The 27,852-nt window shown below is 42.9% G+C and overlaps 1 protein-coding gene across 2 annotated transcripts; it reads left to right on the top strand.

Annotated features, from left to right (window-relative positions):
- The first annotated feature begins 514 nt into the window (after positions 1 to 514).
- RASGEF1B (RasGEF domain family member 1B) lies at positions 515 to 26,887 on the top strand. Of its 2 annotated transcripts, none has more exons than XM_038136142.1 (14): positions 515 to 653; positions 12,116 to 12,298; positions 13,742 to 13,864; positions 14,644 to 14,781; positions 17,367 to 17,582; positions 17,682 to 17,756; positions 19,046 to 19,141; positions 19,670 to 19,772; positions 20,547 to 20,626; positions 21,021 to 21,116; positions 22,545 to 22,640; positions 23,866 to 23,989; positions 24,630 to 24,702; positions 25,512 to 26,887. In XM_038136142.1, the coding sequence occupies exons 1-14, from the start codon at positions 651 to 653 to the stop codon at positions 25,534 to 25,536; spliced, it is 1,431 nt and encodes a 476-aa protein (XP_037992070.1). In that variant the 5' UTR covers positions 515 to 650; the 3' UTR covers positions 25,537 to 26,887. The 2 variants fall into 2 exon arrangements, with proteins under 2 accessions (XP_037992070.1, XP_037992072.1); XM_038136144.1 differs by having other exon boundaries at positions 534 to 711.
- The last annotated feature ends 965 nt before the right edge of the window (positions 26,888 to 27,852 follow it).

The raw sequence follows: 27,852 nt of genomic DNA on the forward strand, positions 1-27,852 counted from the left end.
TCCCCTCACCTCACGTTTAGAGGTACTGCAAAAACGTTCGTGGAGGATAACAAGGCTTGTCCAAGATTTGGACCCTGTTTATAGAGTGACTAGGTAAGCCTGGACTTTTCATCCTGGAAAAGTGCTGACTGAGAGTGCTGAACCAGAGAAAACTCAGAGTGCTCTGGAGAGAGCACAAAGAAGCAAAGTGTTTGTCACTCCATCCAAGAGCAACGGGGCACCAGATCCAAGCTAGTAAACCGAGTGGCAGAGAAAACAAAGGTGAGGAGTTGTAGCGGACCTGCACAAGACCTTTTTGAAGATTCCTGTGCATGAGCTGCACGGAGAACTGGATGAGAACTGGGGAGAGAGAAGAAACAGCACCGGGCTGAGGAAACCCTCCGTGCTGGAAATACGACCTGGGAGGCTCACGGTGCAGCTGAGGCCACGCCTGGCAGCGGCACGGGTGACACCAGGCTGCCCGCGGTGGCTCCGCAGGGCTCTCGGGGCGGGCGGGCCGCGCCGCGCTCCGCCTCCCCGCGGCACCGGCGCTGCGGCGGGCGGGGCGGCGGCGGGACGGGAGCGGCGCTTCCCGGCGCTCCGCCCGCCGCCGGCACAGTCCGTGGGGAGCCGAGCCGTGCCGTCCTGTGCTGTCGTGTGCTGTGTCGTGGATGGTGAGTGCGTGAGAGCCATAAAGCAGCGTCTGGGGTCGGGAGCGCCCGCCGCTTCCAGGTACAGTGCGTGAGTCTGCCGTGCGTCTTGTCGGTCCATCCATCCATCCATCCATCCATCTGTCTATCCATCAGTCTATCCATGTCTGTCTTCTTTGCCAGCCCCGGCAGGACGGTCTCATTCCTCCTGGTGTTTAATCTCCTTCCTGGCTGCCCAGTTCTGTACGGACAGAGCTACTTTTTGGGGGGGTATCAGCATACTGGGAAAGGGAGAGAACTTCAGCCCAGCAGTGATGGTGCAGTGATTGGGTCCTTCTGCTTGTCCACTTCCCTGTAGTAAGATAGAACAGGGTCCTACAACTGCACGATGTGATTTTTTTTTTCCGTGGCTATAATCCTTGGAGAATCTTTCCCTGCTTTTCTTTACACCCGTCTGTTCAAGTGATTGCTGGTTTTCTTGGGTGGGAAGAATAAAAAAGCACTGATTTACCAGATCGTGTTTGTAGGGCTGAGTAGAATGGGGTTGTGGGCAGTGTGTGTGTGTGTGTGTGTGTCTGTCTGTCTTTCGCTGGGCATCTGCTGGGTGTAAGTGTGGTAAAACTTCGGGCTCCTGCGCTGTGTAGGGTGGCAGCAATTCAGGGGTACGAGGAGAGTAAGGACTGTTAAATGACCCCAAATCAATGTTAAATGACCCCAAATCAATGTTAAATGACCCCAAATCAGTGTTAAATGACCCAAGACCAGTGCGTCAGTCCAGACTGTAAACTAAGGCAGCCCTAACAAGCTGTGTCTCCCAGTCTGCCCGTGTGTAAAGCTAAATATAACACAGGGGGATGAGGAAATCTTTCAGAGGAGCTCTCCTGAACAGAGCGGAGGAGGGCTGACTCCTCTCAAAGGGCAAGAATGGCCTGGAAAATCAAAAGAGCCGGGAACAAAGAGGTGCTCTGTACCTCCGGCAGCTATGTCTAAGCTAGGAATGTTGAGGGGGTTGCTTTCAGTGAGATTACCGCCTTGGTGGGCTGAGATGTCATCTGTGCCATCTGTGGCAAACTGGGACTTGGGCAGGCAGGACTGGGTCTCTAGGCTGTCTCTGTTTCGAAAGCTGAGAAGAGCTTTTTGAAGTACGGCTTCCTCAGGCTTATCTTACGGCTTCCAAATGAGATGCCTTGGAGAGAAGCTGTTAATCAGCTGAAAATCAATGCTAAATATACTCAAGACAAGTAGCTAACTGATGAGCTGTACTGGGGAGAACTAATAGCTGATTTTGGATAAGCAGTGGGGATATCGCTCCTTTGAACAGCAGGACTGAAACAGGCTACTGTAGGATTTGTTAAATCTTTGTAAAAGAGGAAAGAAATTACCGATTTAGCGGGGTTTGAGTTCACAGCTGTGCCCCGCACTGAGTAAAAGGCTTTTTTTGGTGTGGTGTGCTGAATGTGTTTTGTGTGTTGGTTTACATTCTTTATGGTTTCTTTCTGCTGGGGTTTTGGGGGACAGCACTGTGTGTTGTTGCCTGTGCTCCGGTTGTGTGGGTTATCTGAACAGTCCTCGGGGAGTGCAGGGTCACCGTGCCTGCTCCTGGTCTGTGGGGTGAGCTGCTGTCACACTGTGTCACAGGTGACAGGCACAGTTCAGCCCTGGAGCGTGGTCAGTGAAGGAATATGAACTGGGAAAGCTGACATTGTAGGGCTTTACTTTTCTAGCTGGGTGGTTAAAAAGTGAGGTTTTCTTGTGTGGATCGTATTGCCAGTCTGTGCTGTACATCACTGTGAGGGCCTGCTGATATATGCTAGGGCTGTTTGGGATAGATTGCCTGCATTTCAGAGGAGGAGGCACAATCTGGGATTGCACATACTTCAGCATTTTTTCCCAATGTTAGTAAACACACAGGTGTACTCTGCAAGCACTGACAAGCGCCCTTTGCTTGGCATGGGTATGAGGGACTGAGCCACATCATCTAATAGACACTTTGATAGAAAATGAGCTTGTAAACAAAGCTTCCAGAGAGCGTTTTGCAGCCACAGCAAGACAATACATTAATTTACAAACAGGAGGCAAAGACTCCAGCTGAAAGCTGTTGCTAATTTCTCCTCTGTTCTAGCTGTTGTAAGAAGTAGTATTAAAAAACTGAATCGCTACTGTGAGGAACCTGAACTGGTGGCATTTAGTATGGCTGTATTTTTAAATGGAAAATGTTCAGGATCATGACAACAATCCAGCTCACTCTCCCTAGGCGGTTCCAGAATAGCACTGAATGACTCAGATCCATGCATTCTGACTATTTTGGGTTTGATTCATCAAAATGCATCTTCTCCCCAGAATAAAATGTTCCCTGGGTCACCTGCCCCTCCCATGGGGTCAGGTACTCTGCTTGCTTCTTGTCACTCCTGGAAATAGGGCCAGGAGTGCCAGGTAGCACACCTGCAGAGAGGACCCTGGGAGCTGTGAGCCTGCACAGCGAGACGCTGGGATTCATGAGGAGTAAGACAGAGGATAAAAAAGCTTGAGTCAGACTGGGGAGTGGGGTATTCTCTGAGGTCATTGCTCTCATTGATACAAGGCCAGGTGCCTCCTGCATGAATGTAGCGTGCTGAACTGACAGTACTTGTCCATCAGGACTAGAGTTGATCCTCCCTGAAACATCCTGCAGGGATTCAGACGCTATTAGGCCATGTTTGTAGTGATCTTTTCACAGCCCAGCGTGGTGTACATTTGCTCAATATCATACCTACTGGGTGGTGACTTAATAGCTGTAATTGTTTCAGGGCAAAGAGCATTTGACCATCGATTGCAAAGCCCAGGGGTCCACCCTCAGTCGGGCACGGGAACTGCTGCTGGTCTCCAGGGCTGACACAAGCCAGTCTGCTACGGCCCTGCCTAGATGGGGGGAAAAGATCTTTTCAGTCATTTCGGCTATAATATGCTTCTCTTTGATTTCCCAAGGAGTCGGGCAAGCTGATTGCAGACAACTGTGTACAAGTCCTCTGTGCCTCAGACCCAGCTCTGCTGTAGAAGCCCTGGCTGATACCCAGCCTAGATATAAATGGGTGCAAGGCAAGTGTAACTGGTGCAGATGTGGAGCTGTACTTCCTCTCTTAGCTGATAAAGTGGAACCATCCATTTTTATCTTCAATCTAGACGTTGGAAAGAATATTTTTGTTGTTGTTGTTGTTGTTACGGTGGTGGGGGTTTAACTGAAGTATTTCTGTCGCAGAAAGTGGGAAAATACTGCTTTCAGCCTGCTGTATATTGAAGTGTCAGTAAAAATTCTGTACTGGTCATGGAAACATAAGGACTCAGTGACTGGGGAAAAAAAAAGATAATATTATTTGTTTGCCCTAAAACCAGCAATTTTTCTACATCATCTAAATGGCAGAGACATCTGGCAATGAGGTTTTAGGTAGAAACAGTGAAATGAGATTTAGTACTGTTATTTAACACTACAACAGCTTACTGTTGTAAATTATAACTTGGCTGCCTATTATGATTACAAAAGGGAAAGGTGTTTTCTTTTGAAGTGTACTGTAGGTTGCACCAAAAGGCTAAGCATGGGTGTCTGCAAAGAGCAACAGTTTTGGGATTCAGAAGGTATCTTGCTTTGATGAGGTTGAAGAAGGAACCATGTCAAGAGAGCTTCATGCTTAAGGCTAGTGTCGTGCTCCTGACAGTAATATAAGATGCACCTTCTGTACACCTTTTGAAAAAAGATCTTAGTGCTTAATGAAAGGAAATAACCCCATACTTATCCCTCTTTGTACTGTCAAGCAGAGGAATGCAGTAATGAGAAACTGAGTGACTTGACTAAAGCCACGTGAGGAGCTTGTAGCAGAGTCAGAAGCAGATCCAAACTACCAGGTGCCAGGTCTAAGCACTGAAATAATTCCATAATAATTCTGTTTTCTGTGGATGGATATGTGAACAGCTCTTGATGAAGCCGGTTATCACTCTGAAATGGTCCAGAGCCATGCTTAGCTACTGCCCATGCAGATAGAGAAGGTGGATCTTCTGGCTTGGATCACCTGGGGTGGGTTAGGATCCATGTCACATCCCAGGGTTCACATCCCTGTCACATAGAATGGAACACACTCCCCAAGGTTAGTGAAAGTCTAATACCACAGTGATTCTCTTCTGGTGATAGCGTAGGGGAAACTGCTCCCATTTTTGCTGAAAACATCAAATTTCAGTTTTGTCAGTTTGAAGTATGCAGGAGGCACAAAGCATGCTACAGAAACAATGCTGAGTGAAGAACTCTGTAGATGCAGAGCTACAGGACTCATGTCAGAGTTCTGATTCACTAGAGGGGGTAGCATAGCATGGTGGCATCACAGGCCCCATCTGTTCCACCCCACCCCATGTCCCATTCCTGGACATCTCAGCCACCGTGAATCAGCTGCTGAATCACTCATTTTACGGTGTACTGTTTTGGAATAAAACATCACTGCTGTTCACTTGCCTTCAAACTCCTGACCTCAGAACTGCAGCAACCCATGAGCTGAGTGAGGAGCTGCATCCCAGCTGCCCCTCAGCAGTGTGGGAGCGAGGGTGGTGAGCTCCTCCAGGCTGTGGAACTCTGCATCTTGCTGGTGGACGCCAGCCCTGGCAAACCAGTCTGCCACTGGCTGATTAGAGAGGTGGGATTTTAGTGTTTTGAGGCTGTAATATTTAAGAACAAATGGCAAAGCTATTCTGTGCTGCACTGGGTCCAATAAGGAGAATGCTTTGCTTCTAAAATCCCCACCCTGCTTCAGTAAGGTAAAGAACTGGAAGGCTTTAGTAGCATTCTTGCTTTCAGTCCAGCTGTCTGCTCAGAAATTTTGGTAGAAGAAACTAGCTATATGTGTTGTCTGTTTTTTAAGATGGGAGGTGTCTCATTGAATCCTTTGGCTGGCCTGAGACTCTTGTGCATCTTTTTCCTTTTCATTCATTCTGTAAATCCCTCAAGTTTTAAAGAGTCACTGTGGAGCATGCAATGGACTGAACTTTTCTAGAATCTCCTGTGCCTTCTGACATTTAATTACTGCTATGCTGATTCATCATGTCACTTACAATATATACTTATCCTGTTTTTTCATGTTTTAAACTTCTCTTCTGAAACTGGAATTAGCAAAAAGATGTACAAGGTACAAAATCCCCACACACATATGGGGAAAACCTTATTTTGCATTCAAATGGTAAAAGAACAGCATCCAGATTAAGAAATTACCCATAAAATTGAAAATAACTTAAAAATGAACTTAACAAGAAGACTAATCACTCAGATCTTTTTAAGTAGTTGTGGTCTCTTCAGTTTTTTAACCTACAGACAGAAATCTAAGCAGCATTGTGGTCATGGCAAGAGACAAGTGCTTTAAGAAATTATATGTTATAGGTGTGGTATCCTTTAGTGTCGTGTGTTTGAAGGCTGCTGCTTTTGTGTGTCCAGCAACACGGACAAATTGTATCATGTGTTTTGTTTGGGAGGAACACATGTCCTGTCCTCGCCCTGGACTGAGTAATTTTCCTGCAGCTGGGATTTTTGCCGTGATGCAGTCTGCCTGCATGTGCTTCTCTGGCACTGCAGCAATGCTGTCACAGCCGCTTTCAGCATCATTAGACTCTCTCTCTCTCTTCCTGCCCCAGTGAAGAAGAGGATGGGAAAGGATAGAAGGGGAGCTGAGTTGTGGGGCTTAGGAAGGGGACATGATTTACAGCACATCAGCAACAAAGAGGAACTTGTTTGTTTCCTTCCCTTTTCCTACGCTTGCAGATTTGGAGAAATTTAAGCCATTCTTAAATACCCCACAATGTTCCTGATGCTCCCAAGTAAACCCACAAATGTATTCATATCCATCACACCTTTGCTGTTCAGTATCCAAGGACTTTAATTTCGAGTCATTCAGGATTCACTTAATTACTGTGCCAAAGTTCTCATACGTGAGTGATCAGTCAGCAGTGCTGCATCTGACCTTCCCAAATCATCGGCTGGGTCTATTTATAGACCCAAGAAAAATGCACATTCAGGAGGAAAATGCCTCTACTTGAAATTCAGTTCCTGTTTTATTCTTTGCTTACCAGCATTTTTCATTTTCCTTCGCAGCTTATTGTTGCCTGGGTGATTTTTGGAAAACTTTACAAAGTTGTTCATCCTCTGCTGTTCTAGTGAAAACCAAAGAGTAGTTTAAGGTTCAGTCAGGTTTCTTACATGCACCTCAGGTCTTTTCTTGCCCCACCAGCAACTGTGCAAAATCTATTTTCTACTGTTACAACATTGTCCAGCATGGATAGTTTTGGTCCTCTTCCTCTGGGCTGGATTCCTTATGAGAGGTTCTTTATCTTCCTTTTGATTTCAGTCTGGAAAAAGCCGATACCACTCCTCTTTTCATCTCCTGTGTGAGTATGAAAAAATATTCTGTGCTCTGCCTCTTAAAAGATGCACTTGATAAGTAATTCTAGGAAGGAACTATAACTCACCGTTGGTGCTGAAGTCTCACTCTGAGAATTGTATGGCAAATTCATCACAAAGCAAGAAGTGGAAGCAAGAAGGCTTGAGCTGGGATAGTTCTGTGATCTTAACTTCTGCAAGTAAGACACATGAAACACCCATCTGGGAGTTGTTTAGGTTTCTTATCTTCTCAGTAGCTTGAGCTGTAAAATTTCCCTTTACCTTTCAGTGTTAAAAAAAAGCTTTGTGAGCAAAGCACACGCACCAGGATGAGCTGTGTGGAATGCGGTGGGGATGGGTTTCTGTGTCAGGTATGCTTTTGTTTTGGGCAGCCTGGGTGGATGCCCCGAGCACTGCAAAAGGATTCCAGCTGCTCCAGCCAGCCCGTCAGCTCTGTCACGGGCCTGGCTCAGATACCTCTGCACAAACACACACAGCATGGGGAACAAACAAGGACAATTAGAGGCACGCACATGCCTGCATGGGTGTGATGTCGCTGGCATCAGTGATGGGATGGCTCCTGTGGCTGGAGCATTAGAGTGGAAGGTTCTTGGCTTTTCATGGAAGACAGGCTAGGGAGACGAGGAGGGGGTGTAAGTCTGGAGGAATATGGGGAAATTGTACAGGAAGTTAGGGGTGAGGTTAAGAAAGGTCAAGCTTAAGAAAGCTAAGGACCAGTAAGGGCATCTGTAGGCACGTTGCTAACAAAAGAAAGAGTAGGGATAATGAGGGCCCTCTCTGGAGCTTGGCTCCTGCAGGAAGTCATTCTTTTGTTTTGCCATACCTCAGTTTTATGATGGTATCCTTAATAACAATGGTGGATGGTAATCACCTGTTAAGTGTGGTTAAGGGTTTCTGATTGCATAAGGAACAGCTCTGAGGTGATGTAATTGCATTTCTGAAGTTTGCATCTTTTAGGGGGAGGTGTGCCACGGGGCTCATACCGTTCCTCTGCCTGAGGGATATAGTATGGGAGAAAACTGTACCGAACAGAGGAGCTGAAAATGTTTGGCAGTGGCTTTAAAGGCACCTTTCGTGGCTACTACTGAACTTCTCAGTGGGTGCTTCTATGAAGGACACCAGCTGTCCATATTATTGGGGTTGTTTTATGAATCTGATGTGCAGCCAGAGCTCTTCAATATAAATTAAAACAAACCGATGCAACCTTCCACTGTTCGTAGTAGAAAACAGATTTTTTTTTTTTTTTTTTTTTTTTTTTTTTTTTTTTTTTTTTAACATAAAGGTTTGGAAAAGCACTTGGCAGCCTTGGAAGCAACGTCTGATTAGTTTTGCCAAACTGAAACTTGGCTCCTGCAGAGGGGTGGGGGTTTGAGCGCATCGTCTTTGGCTCTGACTTCCTATTTACAGTGCTGTTACTGGGAAGGTTGAGGCTTCTTTCTTGTCAGACACTACTCACAGGCAGAATATGGACCTCAGTGCCCAAGGTCTCCTGTTCTCCATAATGATACTAAATGCAGAAAAAAAAAGTTGTATTCCTCTTTCCACAGTGCAGAGTTTTTGACTTCTCTCTGTCACAGGAGAGCATCAATGATAAAGCCAGGAAATTATTTCATTGTTCTTTCCTTCAAGTCAGATCTTTAATCAAAAAAAACCCACTCTTTTCATTCTTGGGAGAAAAAATAAAGAGAGAAGAGATAAACGAGTTTCCATGTGGTTGCTAGCCAAATGTTTCCAAAGCCCAGTTAAAAAGTTCCAGGTTTTAACTCCCAGAACATTTTGCATTGGAGTAATATTTCTTGTATTTTTTCCCAATTCCTGCTCATCAGATCTTGCGCTGCTGAGCTTTGTCAACAATATTTTTAGGTTCCAAGATACCTCTGCTCTGTATGCCACGGATTTGTGGGTCATTATCTGCTCTGTAACCAAATTTCAGTTCCACTCCAATTATTCTGAAGGGAGAGTTCAGCTGAAGCTTTAGCTAAAGAAGTTTCTAACTAGAATTAAGCATGCTGCTTTGTGTCTCCACCTCCAAATAAAATACAGCAGAGTAGTCAAAGTCAAGATAATAAAGGAGTCATGCTGGAAAAGCACATGTGTTGTATGAATCATCCCATTGGCTATGCTATATTTATCTCTGTCACACTTTGCTATCAGCCCTTTCCATCGCATGGAGAATGTGTCCTGCTCACTTCCAGGTGAAACCCAGTTCTGCCCACACAGAGCATCACCACAACTTGGTGTCTCACTGAAGCAGGACTGAGCCCTCTCTGTCAAGCAGCTTCCACTAATAGACAGCAAAAAAGTGAGACAATATGCACCCTTTGGGACAGACTTTTGAGAATTTTATTTCATGGTTACAAATTAATGGCCTGATGATTTTTTTTCCTTGCCTGTTGATGGGGCTCTAGGAGACTGTGTCTTCAACCTGCCTGATTTTTGTTGTGAGGATTGCCTGAAATCAAAACTGAGTGCTGGCTAGTTTGGCTAAATCCCCTGCAGATTCCAGTCTCAGCCTGAATTAGGCTGGTTTGGTTAATATGAGATCTGGGTTGAAACAGCTACTCGCCTTGGTTTTTTACAAGTGGTAATATTGATGTCAAGGTGTTTTGCAGATGTAGACTAGCCTTTCTCACTTCCCTGTGGAATATTACCTTGGAACCACAATGCTACAAGTGTTTGGTGGGTTGCAGTGTTTACACACTGTTCACTACCACTTGCATTTTGACTGAATAAACTGTGCTACAGTAGCTGAAAAAAAAAATCTGAATTTTGGTGCAAGCAGGACGTCTTTCAGTGTCAGTGGGCTGAAGAATATTTTGGAGTTGGTTCAAGTCTGTGGCTTTATATACATGGTATGAAAACCTAGGAAACGCTGCAGAAGGTTCCTGTCAGCTCCTCAGTAAAGTTTTGTTCCTTAAACTGGGTTAGCCTTGCAAAGAACTTGAAAGACCAGGAGTCTTTATGCATCAGGATGCTTTATTGCTGCACAGCATGGCCATGGTAGGGTTGCACTTCACGTGCCCAGTAATTTGAAAAATTAATTCCCTCCCTTGTACAGGAACCCAGTTAAGTTCAGTTCTGCACTTTGCACTGTAACCTGTGTATTTACTTTATTCTTCTCCCAGTTCATCGGGCTGAATGGAATTGAAACGCTGGTTGAACAGCTGCATAGAGTGTCTGATGTCACTTTTCAGACACTGAGACTTTTCAGTCTTTCCCATTTTGATGCAGATATCTTTTGGCACGTCTCAAGGTGGAATTAGCACAGGTCTTGTAGGCCAAGAGGCTCTCTTCACTGTTCTTCTCTGCCTTTGTTTTTGGCTTTCTTTTACTGTTTATTTACTGAACCACTCAGGCTTGTGCTGGTTTGAATGTCTCCATTGTCTGGACACACTGCCAGCAGCAAGTCTGTGTGGTGCTCCAGGTCCAAGTTAAGGAATCTGGCTAATAACTTAATAGCTTCTCATCTCCACCGAGCTCACTCTGAAAAGTGCTTTATTGTGGCTTGGGGAGCACACAGATGGCAGCACTCTATTTATCTCCAGGCTGTCACATCACTAGTTGTTCTCAAAACGGGGTGCCTTCACAAGCTGGTGTTCCTGAGGTTTGTGGCTTTGAAGAGCCTTTTCCCGAATAGGATTGGATACAATGGAGAGAAAAGAAACAGCATCTGCTCTTACAATGATGGCTCAGAGGCATTAATGCTTTTTTCATGCACATGTCGTCACATGAGCACAGCAGCCTGTGGATATTGTCTTCTCAGTTTGATCTCCCTTGCCTTGAAGTTGTGGGTAGGGCTGGAAACAAAGTGCCATCCCCTTTTGCAGTTTATCTGCCTCTCCCTGAATGCCCATCAGCACCCAGTAACTGCTGCAGTAGAGTTAAAACCGGCATGTTTGGGGTTAAAACTGGGCAAAACTTAGCTTCCCATCGAGGCTATAAAACCTAAGTGCCTTAAACTGACAAGAACTGCTACTCCCAGAAAGCAGGGAAGGAGGGAGAAGGAAGGAGTTTATAACTCAACACTCAAGCAATCAGAGAGATTTTGTCTTTTGGCGTTTTTAGATACTGCATTACCAGAAGAGCTCTTGAGTGGTCACGGCCCCCTTGCTGCCCACCCACTGCTCTGAGTGACTAAACAGCCTGCAGCACTGACTGATCTTTTCCTTGGAAAGACATTTTGATTCCACAGGCACTGAGATGCAGACTGATGAGTAATTGCTTTATTTTTCCTAAAGTTGGGAAACACAGGGCTGGATTTTATCACATTTTCACAGAATCTGGGGAGAAGGTTTAACAGAACTCTGTTAACAGGTCTCATAGTTTATATCATTGGTGAACTTGGACAGGAGTGGTAAGCAACTATGCCCAGGCAAGATTTTCCAAATTTCTGTAGAGCCACTCAGAGAGTAGGTGGAGGCAGATGCACTGAAGGATCAGGCTTTAGCCTGGGTCACACCTCTCACAGTGTTATTGGGAAAACCAAGCACCAATTTACCAGGGTGGAGTTGGGAAATGGGAGGTTTGGGATTGCAGTTATACATGGCTGTCGTGTTGCATGAAGGAGACTGTCCTCTCACATAACCTTTTCAGGGCTTCACTTCAGTCTCTCTCCTTCTGCACTGGCATTGGTGGGGTGTGTCAGCCTGGGACAGCCCGAACCTGCTTCCCCTTCTGAGTGCTGCTCTTAGGGAGCTACTTCCAGGATTTGACCAAAGTGAACATTATGCCACATCCCCAAAAGCTTTCTAGAGAAAGTCTTGAGTTCCCAAAGCCTGTTAGGATTTTTGTACCTCCTTCTAACTCTTAGCCTGGACACCTTATCTGCCATTTAATAAACAAACAACAAGATATAAAGAAGCACCTGGCAATTGTGACAGGCAGCGGTGAAAGCCTGTGTTGGCCTTTTCCTGAGGAGTCTGCACAGGCTTAAAAACAGTACAATCTTTACTGTGTGCAGGTAACCCATGGCATGACACTGAGGGTTTTTTTCTAGTGCTGTATTATCTCTGGAAGGTAGAAAACCCCTTACATTGTACACCTTCCCTGAATTATCCCTTATCTCTTTTGTGTGTCTCCTCAGGGCAGGATGCCGCAGACGCCTCCCTTTGCAGCCATGTTTGACAGCAGCAGCTACAACAGGAACCTGTATCAGACTAAAGAAGACAACTGTGGAGGGCTCTATTACCATGACAACAATCTCCTGTCAGGGTCTCTGGAAGCTCTGATCCAGCACTTGGTACCCAATGTGGATTACTATCCCGATGTAAGTTAACTGTGTGGCCAGGCCTGATGTGTCTCCTAAAGGGAAACATGTGCAGCAAGAGCAGAATGTGTCATGTCCATGGCTAGGAAAGGGGTTCAGGTGGCTTACCAGCAGTGATAACGTGTGCTTTACCTGAGTGCATCCTGTAGTAACTCACCCAGCCTAGGAAGTCTAATGCTTTATTACTCCCGTTGTAAGGTGAGCAACCCTGGTGACTCATTTATAAAGCACACACCTAGACTGGCTCATTGCTTGGTGGACTGTGTGTACCATTGACCCTCAATAATGCTGCCAGGCAAGCTGAAGAGAGAGGCATGACCACCGTTGTGACAGAATGAAAGTATTTATTGCAAAACCAAGTGGTTTTAATGCATATTTCCCACTGTTCATCTGAGGTCAACGTGTACTTGCAATAAGCAACCAAAATGTTGAACTAGTACCACACTATTTAAGCTCAGCAGAGGCTGGATGTGACAACAGGAGGTTTGTCATCTGAGAATTTTTGACCTGTGTGGGCATATGCACACATTGAGACATTTTCTATAATTCTTAGAAAAGAAGATAAAAAAGAGTGGTATCAAAAGGTGGCAGGAAAGGGCAGCTGGGGATGACTGGTGGATGATGAAACTGCAGCTCTACTTGTCGACATGCTCCTGCTGAAGACATAACTCTGCTTATGTTCAGCTTCTGTTATTGTCATAGAGCTGTTCACATTTCCAAGACAGGATCTTTTTTAACTCAGAATTAACAGCAGCACAGAACTGTACTTAAGGTAGTGCTTAATGCTTAGTGTAAACTTCAAATATGTAGCAATTTAGACACTGGTTGGTCAAACATAATGATTTATTCCAAGTTTCTAGAGCCAGAACGTTGCAGAGTCCTTGTAGAGTGGGTGCCATAGATACTTAACTGCTGGCAAAGTGGAAAGGAGAATGGATATTCTGAATATCCATCTCACAATGAGTTCAAATCGTGATACATGGAAAATCAAAGCAAAATAAGGAGCCTCTTCTTGTAATCTCAGAATCAGGTACTGATTTTTATTTTGTAAAATTAAGTTATGTAGTTCTCTCTGCTTTCACCCAGGAGTTGAAGGTTTACTGTAGAGCAGGAGAAGACGAGTTGAAATTTTGTTCTGAGTAATTTCAGGTAATAAGCTTGCAATAAGGCTCTGTGCAATAGGAGAACTAAACCACCTTTGCCCTGCCTTGTTTTGGTTTAATCTTGCATAACTTGGCTCGAGCACAAACTTATAATACTGGTTCTGGAGCAATGATAAGTGTTAAATTAAATGCTTACCTCTGTAGTAATTGTTTTTGGCACAGCCACATGTAGAGTTTTCTTCTGCAGATAGTAAAGTACAGATTTTTCAAGAAGGCATTTCGAGAAAATATAAAAAATGTTGGTAATTTATGCTTTTCTCTGTCTTCTTCTTGCTCACAGAGGACATACATCTTCACCTTCCTCCTCAGCTCCCGCCTCTTCATGCACCCGTACGAGCTCATGGCCAAAGTCTGCCACCTGTGCACTGAGCAGCAGAGACTCTGTGAGCCTGGCCTGGACAAGGTAAGATCCCACACTCCCAGGGACTTCCCAGGTCCCTGCCCAAACCAAAATGCTCCTATTCAAGAGGGTCCTCAGTGGGTTAGAACAGGCAGAAAATCTGATGCAAGCAATTAGAATTTGACCCTTTATTCAGTGAGATTCATGGGCAGTTTCCATACTGCTCAGCCTGTCCTCCATGAGGGCTGCTGCTTCTGCTGCATTGTTTGTTTTACTGAGAGAATCTGTGAAACAGGGTCCTGAACAGACCAAAATCTGCCCTCTGAAAGTCCAAGGCATGGGTTTTGCTGACCCTCGTCCTTACTTCACCGAGAATCAAAAATCATTTTGTGGTCACTATGCCCAAGGCAGCCTCTGACCACCACATCTCCTCACCATCCCTTCTCTGCCTGTACACAGGTTTCTCTCTATAAGGTGTAGTGCATGCATAGGTCATAGCACAACTGAAATTCACCACTTTCTTTGTTGAGGGTTAGTCATAACTTACGGAAACACTATCAATGCCTTGCACTGAGGCACTCCTGATAATGAGGGGAGTCATTTCCACCCACCTGAGGCCTAATTTCCAGGTCAGCTAAGCCAGTGAGAGTCTCGTAGTTGGTTTCCATGGCCATTGGCTCTGGCCTATAATCCAATGCTGAATGAAGTTAAGAATAAATTTACTTGACGTTCATACCCTGACATTCCACAGGGTCCTGCAGAGTAGAATTCTATTTCCTTTGAGCTAGATATTTCCTGCATTGCTGTTACCTGTAACATTCCTCACTGCTGTTTCCAAATAGAACTGGACCCAGAAAATTGCACCAAAAATCCTACAGTTGTTGACTGAGTGGACAGAGACTTTTCCTTATGATTTCCGTGATGAAAGAATGATGAGGAACTTAAAGGAGTTGGCACAAAGAATAGCCAGTGGGGATGAGGTAAGTTGTCTGCACACAAAGTTACTGGATAAAAAGACGTTCCTATTACTGCTTTGATATTGCTGTTAATGACACGGTTTGGATCTGGGTGCTTAGGAAAACTTATTACCAATGTGCTGGTAGGCAAAAAGTTCTGTTGGGTACCTAAGCCTAGGATGAAACGACACAGCATAAGCAGATCTTTTCCAAAGCATGGGCAAGGTTCTCTCCACCTCTAAGCCCATAATATAATCCCATTTCGTGCAGACAAGCACAACTTGGTGGATGTTAGTATTTATCATTTTACTTGGAAGAAGCTAGCTAGGACAATAGCTGAGAAATCCTTATCAATGATGATCACTTCTTGAGTAAGGTGTGTTGGAATTGGGCCTTTGACCTGTAGGTCAGTGGAAAAGTTATAGCAGGTTTGGGGAGAAACTTCCTAAAGAGGAGTGGACCAGGAAGCATGGTCTCAAGCTTAAAATATCAACTCAGAGGAAATGTGTCCTTTTCCTTCCTGTGGATGGAGCACACAAGGAAGCACACCTGACCTTTCTCAAAATCCCACTTTTCAGATATGGGTATTATGAAATATTTTGATGATCAGCTTAACTGATGCTTGTCTTTTAAATACTGAAATAAACACGGCCAAAAGCCAAGGGTTATATTTACTTAGTGGAAGGGAATTAACAAGGTTTCAGTAAGTAAATCCTGTGTAGCTGGCATAATACTGCGATTGCAAAAGACACTGGAGTGGCATTTGGAAGAACTATAAACACAAATAGCAATTGCTAAATGGCATTGTGTTTCCAGTGTTCCTCAGGGACCAGTGTTCCTTATATAAGCTTTTAAGTAATGGTATGGATGAGGCAGCAAACAGCATTAACAGGCGTGGAGGTAAGCTGGACTCAGAGAAGCTGAGAGTGCTGCCAAAGGCCTAGAAGAGCTTTGAGAGGCTGTACACAAGCATGGAAAAGAACAAACCTGAACTGAACTTGGAAGCTGAAATACATTTTGATGTTGTCAGAGGGGGGAGGGACGGAAGAAGATGGGACAAGAGAGTGAGATGTGGTATGAAATAAAAAGGAGAAAGAGACACAATTTGATGTGCAAGCTGAAGGTTGCAAGATAGCTCCAGGGAGCTCTGGACTGAGAAGAGGCAAGAGGTGTGCCCTCACTCCAGGGGTGCCGGGTTGCTTTGTTTCTAGATGCTCATCATAGCAAGGTAGGAAATTTAAGTTTAGTTCCAGGCAAAGTAGTTGCGATTGAGGGCTCACACCCACTTGAAAAATGCTCACTGGCACAAAGAAAAAGAGCTGCTTAGCCTGGAGGAAGTTAAATTGGTGGATGGAAGAATGAAATGGGAAGAGGGAAGGGTTGTCTGCAGTGAAGTTTCTGGCACTACGGGCAGTTTAAACAGTGAAATCGTCTGTTGAAGGGAATGGCAGATGTACAAAGCTGCTAGAAACTGCGCAAAGGGAGCAATCTTACTCAGAGAACTATAGATCCTTTCCAGCTGTAGCTTTGAGGTTTTTTTGACTTTGATGTTTCCTTTAAAAAGACAAAGTTAAAGGAAGCACTGCAGTAAATTGACTTGTTTTATTGTGAACTGCTTGGTACAGTAAATGGCAACTTCCTTGACCTTGCCTTTCTAAAGATCACTTGGATGTTTGTGAGTCATTACCTTAAAGGATACAAAAGGAGCAGTTTCCTACTCCTGTTCACTAGAGTTCTACTTATAGCTTCTTATTCCACTTCCTGAATTATTGTATTCCAGTTCTTTTAAGAGCTGGTAGTAAGAGTACAACCAAAACCTCTCACCAGAGTAACATATCTCTCCTTTAAAACAACAGATTTGGAAAAATCTTTGGAGAAAAGGACAAATTCATCAGAATAAAGGAAATATTGCTGCCTTGCACTGGTCATACTGTAGTGTGCAGACAATAGTTTTTGGATGATCCTTTTTTAAGCCACTTAGGTTTTGCTTTAATGCTTTAGGATGATACGCGGAATCTGGAAGACTTACCCCCTTGGTTACACAGATCTATCTACTTAAGAGTTGAGATCTGCTATTACTTTAAGTTGTCACTCCTGGTGACTTAAATCACTACATGGAAAGGCCTGCAAAGGCAAAAGAAGAGAGAGATAGTTTTATTATCTTCTCCTTTTCCTCAGATGCACTGCAAGTTTGAGCTCTGACTTTGGTGAAACTGGTCGTGATTTGCTGCAGAGAGAAGCAGGCCCTTTGTTTATCACTGAATGGCCACGTATTTGTTTTTTTCTGTTGTCTTAAGCAGGAGAAGATGGAGTATTTTTATTTGTTGTATTTCCTCCAGTGGTGGTTGTTACTTTTCAAGGAGTGGATTGAACACATCTTTTCTTTGAGCTAACTGGGTCAATATTGAACCTGTGAGACAATCACTGCTTAAACCCTCAGCTGGATTCCTTTTGGTCTGATGAGATGCTAATGTTACAAATTCACATAATAGAGCTTATCTTGACAACAAGTACAGGTATCAGCATCCATCTGTTGTAGTGACATGCAGACTTCAATGCTGTCTTCTCACATTTTGGAGGTGCTTTCTGATTGTTTGATGTTGAAACAGATGTACCGGAAGAACGTGCAGCAGCTCCTCCAGAACCTGATCCGGAAGCTGGCCGCAGTTACCCAGTACGAGGAAGTGCTTGCCAAAATTGATGCCACCACATCCACAGATCGCCTCACGCTCCTGAAGACCAAGCCCCAGTCCATGCAGAGGGACATAATCACAGTCTGCAATGATCCCTATGTGTTAGCTCAGCAGCTGACGCACATAGAGCTTGTGAGTTGTTACACTCCCTGGGATGACTTCATCCCTCCCCTCTTTTTGAAGTGCGGGTTAACAGGGGATATGACTTGGCTGCTTCTGTGCTTTATTTAGGAGAGACTCAATTATATTGGACCAGAAGAATTTATCCAGGCGTTCGTGCAAAAGGATCCTTTGAATAATGACAAGGTAATGGGAGCAGATCTGGAGCAGCTCTGAAATGCATCATTTACCATCAGGTGCAGGAAGTGAGGTCCAGCAATAAATGAAGACCAGTAGAAAACAAGCTTTAGTATTCCCATTAAACATTTTGTTAATTTTTTTTTTCTGGAGTACAACTCCTGAAGCTTGAGAACTCAGCCAACAAATTGACTTAAATGAACACATTTCCAGAGTTTTCTGACTTAAGCTAAGGGAGAACTTAATCCTGAATGTTTTCCCAAGGCCATTTATGTGGCCTACAGCTGGAAGAAGCTGGGTTTAACTTTGCCTTCTGCATTATTCATTTTCAACATATTTTCTTCCTTTTTAGTAAACTGAACTCTCTGCAGCCAAGTGGCACAAGGCGGGATTTGCAGGTAGAGCAAATAGACATAACAAAAAGACCACAGAGGGCTCTAGGCCTATGTGAGATGGAGGGCAAATATGCAATGTTTTTAACCAGCCATGATGGAGTTGTCATCTCTTTGAGTGCTGTTTTCAAAATTACTTAATTTTTTATGATTTTCAAGATGACTTAAACTCTATAAATAAACTGTGACAAAGTCAGTCCATTAAAACTTGAATTAACTTTAAACTGACAAACAGAATAGAATGAATATACAGAATAAATTTACAACTTGATATTTAATCAGATGGTCTCTGAAATTGTTTTTCCAGATAGAGATCACTGAAACTACTGTCTAACCCTTTTTAGGCAGCCCTGAGGTGTAGTGTGGGAAGGCTTCCAAGGTGATACAGCATAGCACTGCTCAGGAAAGGGATAATCCCATCAAAATGGTAGAGCTGATCTCCCAAACATGGATGCAGTATGTCCATTTATCATCAACAGCCAAAGATAATGTGTCTGATCTCTGTTTACCCCCTGCACTTGAAGAGAGCCTAATGTTTTATCTACTCTGTCACAGGAACAGGAGTAAGGACTGAAACAGTGTGCATATTCAAGGGAGCTTTATGTAGATATTTATCCCTGATTGTTTGCATAAGTCTGTCTAAGGTCCTTAAAGCATCCCAGTAGGACTTAAAGCATTCCATGTGCCTGCTGGAGTGCCTTACTGGGCCCACAGCTCAGAAGGAAGTTACACATGCTTGAATAGTACCACTGCTGCTTTCCCTCTATGGTTTTTGTCACTTTGGGTAATTTGAGTTATTCCTGGTTACTTGACAGTGTTTGAGAATGGCAAGGCAGAAAGCCAAAAGATCTCCCAGGGAAAAGATAAAAACGGTGCTAAAAGTTGCTATTTTATTTCTGTCTGTAGAGCTGCTACGGAGATCGAAAGAAGACTCGGAATCTTGAGGCCTATGTGGAGTGGTTCAACAGGCTCAGTTACTTGGTTGCAACAGAAATCTGTATGGTAAGCATGGGCTTTTTGTGCTGAAAGGTTTTGTTCCATTCACTTGGTTCTGTAATTGTTGACATTTGGATGCAGTTAGAGCACATCTGAAGAAGAAGTAAGTTCAGTGTTTTTAGCATTATACTGGTGCCTCAGCCTTGTTCGTGTGACAGTGATGATTTATTCTGGGTTAGCCCTTCTTGGTACATGAGCATGTCTGGCCTGCTGTTCTCTTCTCTGGAAGGCCCTTGTGAATTGAGGCACATTCTCTCCTCTGGCTGACCCTCTACTCTGCTCTGCTGTTCTTCATATCCTTCTTCTTGGCAGAGCCTCTTTGCCTGTTGTCCTTGCTCTCTGCTTGCCTGGGATCTGGTTTGTCCTTGCTGTCCTGAATGCTTTTGAACACAATAGTGTAACTTCTACATGTAAAGGATCGTCTGAAGCTGTGGTACATATGGAAAAGACTTATAACAGGGGTCTTATTTCTTTGGGGATGTGTCTGAGTGCTGTTTCCTGCTGAGCATAACCCTACAAATGCATCTCTTGCAGCCTGTGAAGAAGAAGCACAGAGCAAGAGTGATAGAATATTTCATCGATGTGGCACGGGAATGTTTTAACATTGGCAACTTCAATTCCTTAATGGCTATTATTTGTGAGTATGTGTACTGAGATATTATTTTATCCCTGTTTAAATCTGGATGAAGGAAGCAGAGTGCTTCACGCAGAAGTCTACTGCTGAGCTTGGTCAGCAGCATGAAGTTGCTTGACACTGTTGTAGTGCTATGTGTGTAATATAAAGTTGGTATAAACTAAAATTTTCTTTGCAACTCTTCAGAGACCTCAATCCCCCAAGTTGGTTTTTTAAACCAACCAATTTAGTGCTGAATTGGAATAGTAACTTTCCCTGTAATATGGAGAATTGAAACATCTTCCATAATTTCTGTCACATCCTAGTGGTTTAAAAATTCCACACCTCTTTATATCTGGTAGAAAAATACTGGGAAGATTTTTTTTTCATATGAAATGTGAAAACTTTATAGTTATGTGTAGTTTTCAATGAATTGTGTAAGAGATGGTGTTCAGAACACTCATTTGAGCTTTTCTGTTGTATATACATGTTTTATCAAATCCATATTAAATAATGTCATAGCATTTTTAAGAGCTGTTGTATACACGTGTTTTATCAAATCCACATTAAACAATGTCATAACATTTTTTAGAGCTTTCATTCTATTAGATGAAGATTTTGTTTCCAAGGTTATTTTTAATTTGAAGGAAACAATGACTCTGATTTCTTGAGCAGCTCCATTGAAAATACTTGTTATTTGTAATAGATTCTTTGCTTTATAAATACTTACTGGTCCAAGCTACCTGAAAGATTTTTTTTCTTTTAAATACTCCAACAATCTCTTTCTCTTATATCAAGCTGGCATGAACATGAGTCCTGTGTCTCGATTAAAGAAAACCTGGGCAAAAGTGAAGACAGCCAAATTTGATATTCTTGAGGTAAGTCTGGCTAATATTTGGACAGGAGGCTGTTAATACCATGTTACTTTTAACTGCTCAAAAATGTGAGTTTGGCTTCATTATGACATTTAATTTACTATATTTGTGCTCTTAATGGATATCATCCAGCTGACCTTTGTCAAAGGTCATGCAGGTGCAGCACTATATGAGTTTGTGATTTATCCAAGAGAATATATTGCATCCTTTGTTGTGCTGAATGTACATTTTTTAAAATAAGGTTCTCTTCTGATCAAACGAACAGACAGAGTGATACGCAGTCCTCTACAAAGCTGCATTTGTGGGGCTGTTCAGAAGACCTTTTCCTATTTAAGAGTTGCTCAGTTGAAAAAGGCTTGTGTGTACCTCATTATTTGAATCTTTTCATGCCTTGCAGCATCAGATGGACCCTTCCAGCAATTTTTACAATTACCGAACTGCTCTGCGCGGAGCGACTCAGAGGTCCCTGACAGCTCACAGCAACAGAGAGAAGGTGTGTTTGTGTTTGCAAATGGCTTGGCAGTGGGCAAAAGGGAAATGTGCCTGTTAAGTTGCACGGTAAACCTTTATCCTGGAATTCTCATTCTCAGCAACTCTACCCCTGGTGGGCTTATAAAAAGCTGCCAGATCAGTTTGGTGCTGGCTGAAAGTCCAAACATTAAATGATCACTTTGATTATTTAAGTGAAATAAGCACATTGCCTCAGCTCATTTTGGTTTGACAGACACCTCTATCTCACAAACCCATACCACAAACAGAAAGGCTAAGGACTGACATGAGGTTGCTAGTAATTTGTTCTTAAAGCTGCTGCTTGTGCTAAATTTCCAGTAATTCATGGCTTAAGGTGGAAAGGCTTTAAAGCTTACTTATAAAAGGTATTCTAAACCTCAAATCTAGACAGAGCTGTGGCATTCCCTTCCTGTGTGTAGTCTTTAGATGCAGACTCTCAGTGGTAGTTCTTGTGGAAAGGAATCAAATAGCTTCCAAGCTGCTCTCCACTTGGAAGCAGTTGCTCATCAACTCCTTATGATATTAGGACTTCATGCTGTGTTGAATAAACATGATCTTGGAGTTCCTGGAATAAACTACCAGGCAGATGAAGCAAATCCACGTGCAGTCTGCTGATTTGTGCTGTTGTTATACATGGAACGTCTTTCTGAGTCCTAAGGATCTGTTCACATATCATTCAAAGTACCAGAAGTCTAAATGTAAGAGGCTTACTTCTTTTCAGAGAAAAGTCAGTTTTAACACTTCAAAGAAAGAACTTAGAGATACTGAAATATGGTGCAGTGAAGTGTTCCATGGAAATAATAAGTGATTTTTTTTTATCCCCAGTTGTAACAAGGATGTGTAGCTGTGAAAACTTCCATAGGATGAAAATTAAAATAGAACCATTTTAAGAGAGTAAAATTCTCCAGCATTCTCCAAAGAAAATACTTTGTTCAGTTGGCAGGAAATGCTTAATTTTAAGCCAATCAGTACCAAGGTTCCATGACTTGCATGAGTTCAGGGAATTGTAGCTCAAGCCATTTGTGCTGGTACCCCAGTATTCCCTGCCACGCTTCAATGTGCATCTCCTCTCGCTTACCAAGTCCTGTCAAGAGGGAAAGCTACACTACAAGATACCCTGCAGGAATTACATGTAAGAAGTAGGTGCCTCTGACCATTTATCTTCTGGAATCTGCAAGGAAGAAAGAAAAAATGAGAACAAGAAATACGTGACATAGAAATGGAGGACTTTGTGGAGAGACTTGTATTTTAAAATGTAGTGAATGTGCAGTTTTTGTGTAAAGATGTAGAATCCTTAGTCCTTCTTTATTTGGCTTACCTTTTGTATCACCTGACTTCCTTTCATTTTTCTCTGTCGACCATTGTGTCTTGATTCGGGACCAGACTGATAATAATGCTGCTCTCTCCCTAGATTGTGATACCTTTCTTCAGCCTCTTGATCAAGGATATTTACTTCCTCAATGAGGGTTGTGCCAATCGCCTTCCCAATGGTCATGTCAATTTTGAGGTAAGGGGAGCACTGAGTGGGGTTTTAATGCAGGGTCAGACCCTTTAACAGAAAACTGAAGCAGATCACTGTCCAATTTCCACTGGGTTCTGGGAGAGCAAACATAGACTGGAATTTGAGTTTATCTGTTACTTCTCAAGGGAGCCGGGAGGTAGTCAGGAAAAAGCAGTTTTATGGAAGATGGATTGTTTATAGAAACTTTCAACATTACTAGTTCTTTTAGTGGAGGGAAAAAAAGTCAGAACTTCTTCCCTGTGCTCAAATTCATCTCAACATTTCAATTCACAGGTTTGTTATAGTTAATGACAAAATGTTCAATTTTTAGGGCTTTATCTTTTAATTCCTCACATAAAAAGCAAGTTCCTCCTTTAACAAGGTATATAGGCAGCATTTTCATGCATGTAAGTCCCAGATTGTCTCTGAAGAAATATGTGATAGAGCAGCAGCGAGGGAGTTTTGAATCTCTTGTCTTCCAGTAGTTTTTCTGCCTCTGATTTTATGCTTGGTATCTGACACAATGTGAGTTACCCAATGATTTGTTTCCTGGTACTTTCAGTTTTCAAGAAGCTTGGGTTATCCACACAAAAGTGCAGTACATTTCAGTTGTAGTCATAGGCCTGAATTAGCCTTAAGGTTCTAAAACTAGGCTGTGCAATGCCCTTTTGCTCAAGGAATCCACATGCACTTGTGGCATGTTAAACTTTAATTGAAAGAGCTTATCAAATAATGGCATCAGCACACTACATGGGGAGTGTTTATTTTTGGCATACATTTCCAGCAAGAAAATAGAGCATTTCATATTTGCTAACTGACAGGAAACATCTAGATTTTGAAGTGCCAGTATTAAGCATCTGATGTGGAAATCACTATGTATTTAATTGCAAAAGAAAAAGCATAAGCATCAATGAAGTTAAAATTTGGGCATAAGGAGTGTTGCCAGCCTCTTAAAAGAAAAAATTAAGTGCACTTCATGATCTACTGTATTTGTATTCACAACAGCAATTTTAACAAGGTGAAGGAGTAGGTAGTTATCATTGCTTAAAACAGGAACACAAAAGTTAGAAGCTGAGTTGTTGAGTCAGATCATGTTCAATTCTATCTTAAAAGCCAAGGACAATCGAAGCCTTGGTCTCCAAACCAAGATCTCTCCCTCCTTTTAAAAAGATGTTCAGGGTAAGCAATGCTGTTCAATATATAGCACCTCTTCTGCTTTGTATTTTGACAGAAATTTTGGGAATTGGCAAAACAAGTCAGTGAATTTATGACATGGAAGCAAGTGGAGTGTCCTTTTGAAAGGGATTGGAAGATTCTGCAGTACTTGCTCTCTGTCCCAGTCTTCAGTGATGATGGTAAGGAGCTCTGGACTTCTGCAGGGATGGTGTCACTGGCTACTGCTTAAACTCTTTCTGTCTTAATTTGTGGCTTCCTCACAGTAAGGAAAGACTGTCCTGGGGACATCTCTATCTGGCGAGTGAAAAATGTTCCTCCCTTACAAATGACAGAGAAGATAAGATTTTTCTTTTATGTGCACATAGTCTGTGAGAATCAACATTGGTTCTGAAATAGAATGAACTAAATTGATGTGGTCCCTGCAAATGCCACATGAAATGTATTTATGTGGACTTTCAGGATACTTTGCACTAAAGAGTGCTGCTTAAGAAAGAAAATAGGGACTTCACTGGCTACTGACAAAGCACCATGTCCCTGGGCTCATTTTATTTTCTCTTGAGTGCTTTCTTCTCCTCGTGCTTTTGAGTTTCCGCTGGTTGGCTTTTCCCCCCTCAGGGTAGTCTTTGTTCTCATGCACAGTTTGTTAGCATTGTCTGGGTGCAGTTATAAGCAATGCTATACTTCCTAATGGGATTCTGAAGCCCTAAACTGAGAGATTGATAATAAATGCCTGCTTCATTTAACTCAGACTGCTTTGCAGGGAGAGCAAATTTTAAAATGCCAGTAGGCCTAACATAATGTATTTGCTTCTGATTGCAGCACTTTACTTGGCTTCCTATGAAAGTGAAGGTCCTGAGAACCACATTGAAAAGGACAGATGGAAGACACTAAGGTTTGTGTCAGAGGTTACCCGGATCAATAAATAAATAGAGTGGGATACAGAGCAAGCATCAAGCAGTTAAAACCAAATGGAGAGTTACATGTGTCAACAGATGGGGTGCAGCATGGTTGTAAATCCCCCCCACCCCTATCTCTTGGAAAAAATAGATCAATCAGTCTTTATCTTAAACCCTCTTGGTCCTACTTTCCCTTAGGAAATGGGAATTAGAATAAATAATTTTGTATTTTAATTCCTTGTGTTGCTCAGTGAAGGAAGAAAGTACTTTCTCAACTCCAAGAAATCCCCACTTCCTCACAAGTACTATACAGAGCACTCTGGATGCCACACAGATGTTTTCACAGCTTCTGCATCTCTTCCTGCGCCAGCCTTTCAAACAGGGCTGAGGTTTGCCTAAAGATCACTCTGGGGCACATGCATTAACAAAACCAGTTAACAACTTAGAGTTCAGGCTGGGTAAAAATATTCAGCAAAGTCATATTTTTGGCTTTTCTTCTGCTGCTATTAGAATGCAGCCTCACCAGCTCTTTGATTTTACTAATTGTGGAAGGATACCTGAACCACTGAGGCAGGGGATATAACTATTCCATCTGATTGATTTCACTCATTTTGAGGAGAAGACAGGGAGAGAGTTACTCACATCAGGGCACAGACATTCCACATTACACAGGGTGACAAGATGAAAACCTGCAGTAACTGGAATCTCAGTTTCACAGCTTCCTTATCACAGTCACTCTGTCTGAGAAGATTTACGTCGTTCTAATGGTTGCCTTTACCCATTTGCATTTCCCTCTGCTTTTCAGGTCAGCGCTTCTGGGCAGAGTCTAGAGCACAACCATGTCTGCTGCTGCTGTGTTACATGGATTGCCAAGGGCCATGGCTTGGTTTATTTTTCTGTGCACTGAGTGGCACTCAGAATGATGAAAGATGTGCAGTCAGATGCAATATTGTGGCAGCAAAGATGAAAGAAGTTAATTCAAGAACAAACAGGCAGCTTCTCCCATCTGACAGATGAGATAAAATCACAGCCCACTCATCTGGGATTCAGGCTGAAGTATTGATTGAGAATCCTTTGAAGATCTCAGATGCTGCCTGTGAATCATTTCACACCTGGATGGAGTATTCTTTCCTTTCCTTTTGCTGCAGCTTGCTGCTACAAGAATTCTGCAGAGCTGCTAGAAAGACTCACAGGGGGCTGCAGAAGGGAAATGTTCACCATTCCTTTCAGTGAAACCAAGTCTGTATTGAAGAGCTCTCATTCCTAATAAGCTGAATATATCCCAGAAGTTTGGGATTGCTAAGAAGGGAAAGGACTGGACACAAAAATTGGCTGCTGAGGAGAATTTCTCCCTACCACTGTAATGGTGGCTGGGTTTTTTGTCTTTTTCCAATGTGTTTTTGAGTTGGCTGCTGGCAGGCAAACTCATTATTATTTTAAGTTATTTAAAAAATATAAAGTAATAAAAATCAAGGCTGTGGTAGAAAATACACCTGCTATAAAAAGATGGTGGCTATGTAGCTCTACACCTTCTAGGGAGGCTTTTTCTTTTGTTCACTTCTTTACAACTAACCACTACATGCTACAGACACACTTATTTTTACTGTGAGGTTTTCTTACTCTTGATTTTCCATACTTGACCTTCTTCTTATATTAGGTTGAACAAGCTGACTTTTCTAGAATAGTCCTTGAGAAACTGGCATAAAAACTGTTGAAATATGAGAGTATGTTTTTATTAGGTAATTTTTATAATTGCTTTTTTTTGAAAGGGTAACAGTGGAGAACAAAATCCACTTTGACTGAAACAGCAAGATGCCGAAAAGAAAAAAAGAGTCTTCTTCTCAACTCCCAGCTGTGAACAAAACAGTCTTCCTGTGTGTTTGCTTTAGGGATTATGTTTATGACTGTGAAGTAGTTCACTCTGTTACACACCTTATAAGTTTTTAGTAGCTCTGAATACTTTAGTCACTCTATCTATCCTAGGAGGAACCTGATTGAAAAAGAAATACAAAACTAAGCTGTAGCTGTAGATCACCCTGGATGCAAAAATCAATAAGCAAAGTACATACTTGGCAAAAAAAAAACAAAAAAACAACTATTTGCAATTATTCTGCTGCTGTTGTTAAAGAAAAAAAAAAAAGGAAAAAAGTAAAAATAAATATATTTATTTGTTGCACTGCATCTCTTGAGTTTTCAGGTAAGGTGGTTTTTATGTTCTGTCTGTACCTTTTCAGGCATATATTTTTATTTTAAATTCCATAGTAACATGTTGAGGTAGCCTTTGTTAATGGGGATACTGTCCTTAACTACAGCCTGTTTGCTGAAACAAGGTACTGGAAGTCTCTGAGTTATATGTTCCACAAGGAATTCTCTTCTCACCAAGACCTCAAGCCCTGACAGAGGAGGTTTCCTCTCCTCCTTTCCCATTCCCTGTGTTGGGGTAAAGGAGGAAGAAGAGGCCAACTCTTGGAAAGGAGAAAACTGCTTCTGCTGTGCACAGACTTGCCTCCCAGCTTTCATCAGGTTTTCCTGATATTTCCCATCCTCCCCTCTACATCCCTCCCGTGTTGTTGAGGCTTATGTCTGGTGCTTGAGAGGGGAGTGCAAATCCCAAACCTCTGCCAAGCCAGAGCTGCTCCTTCAGCCATTATTTAACTCAGTGTTTGATGTTAGAGCCTTGCCACACTCTGTGCCCTCTGCTCCATCATTTGCTGCAGCCAAACCATGCTGGGCTTTAATTTTGAACATCCCAAGCTATGTCAGGCTGTTGAACCACTGATGTGGAAAGCGCCATTCACACCTGCCCGTAGCAAATGGGAGAGAAAAGGACTGATTCTTCCATGGTCAAGCAGCTCCCAAGGGAAACATCACAGACTCTCAGAAATGAGAAGTTACAAGAACTCATTAACTCTGCAAGCTGAGTGTTCAGGCACGACTGAAAATCCCATCTCAGTGCTGACAGATGCTCAGTGCTTAATGGGGGCAGAGGGAACGACGGTGTCTCCTCTACAAATGGCTCAAACATTACATATTTCTTTGTGGTGTGCTTTCTTCTCGTGGTGCAGAGACAAAATCTCTGCCTCTTGCAGACCCATGTGAACCAGCTTGTTCAAAAGATTCTATAGATGTCTGGCTAAGCCCACAAG

The sequence above is a fragment of the Motacilla alba genome, chromosome 4, assembly GCF_015832195.1.
Source record: "Motacilla alba alba isolate MOTALB_02 chromosome 4, Motacilla_alba_V1.0_pri, whole genome shotgun sequence".
Classification (NCBI taxonomy): Eukaryota; Metazoa; Chordata; class Aves; order Passeriformes; family Motacillidae; genus Motacilla; species Motacilla alba.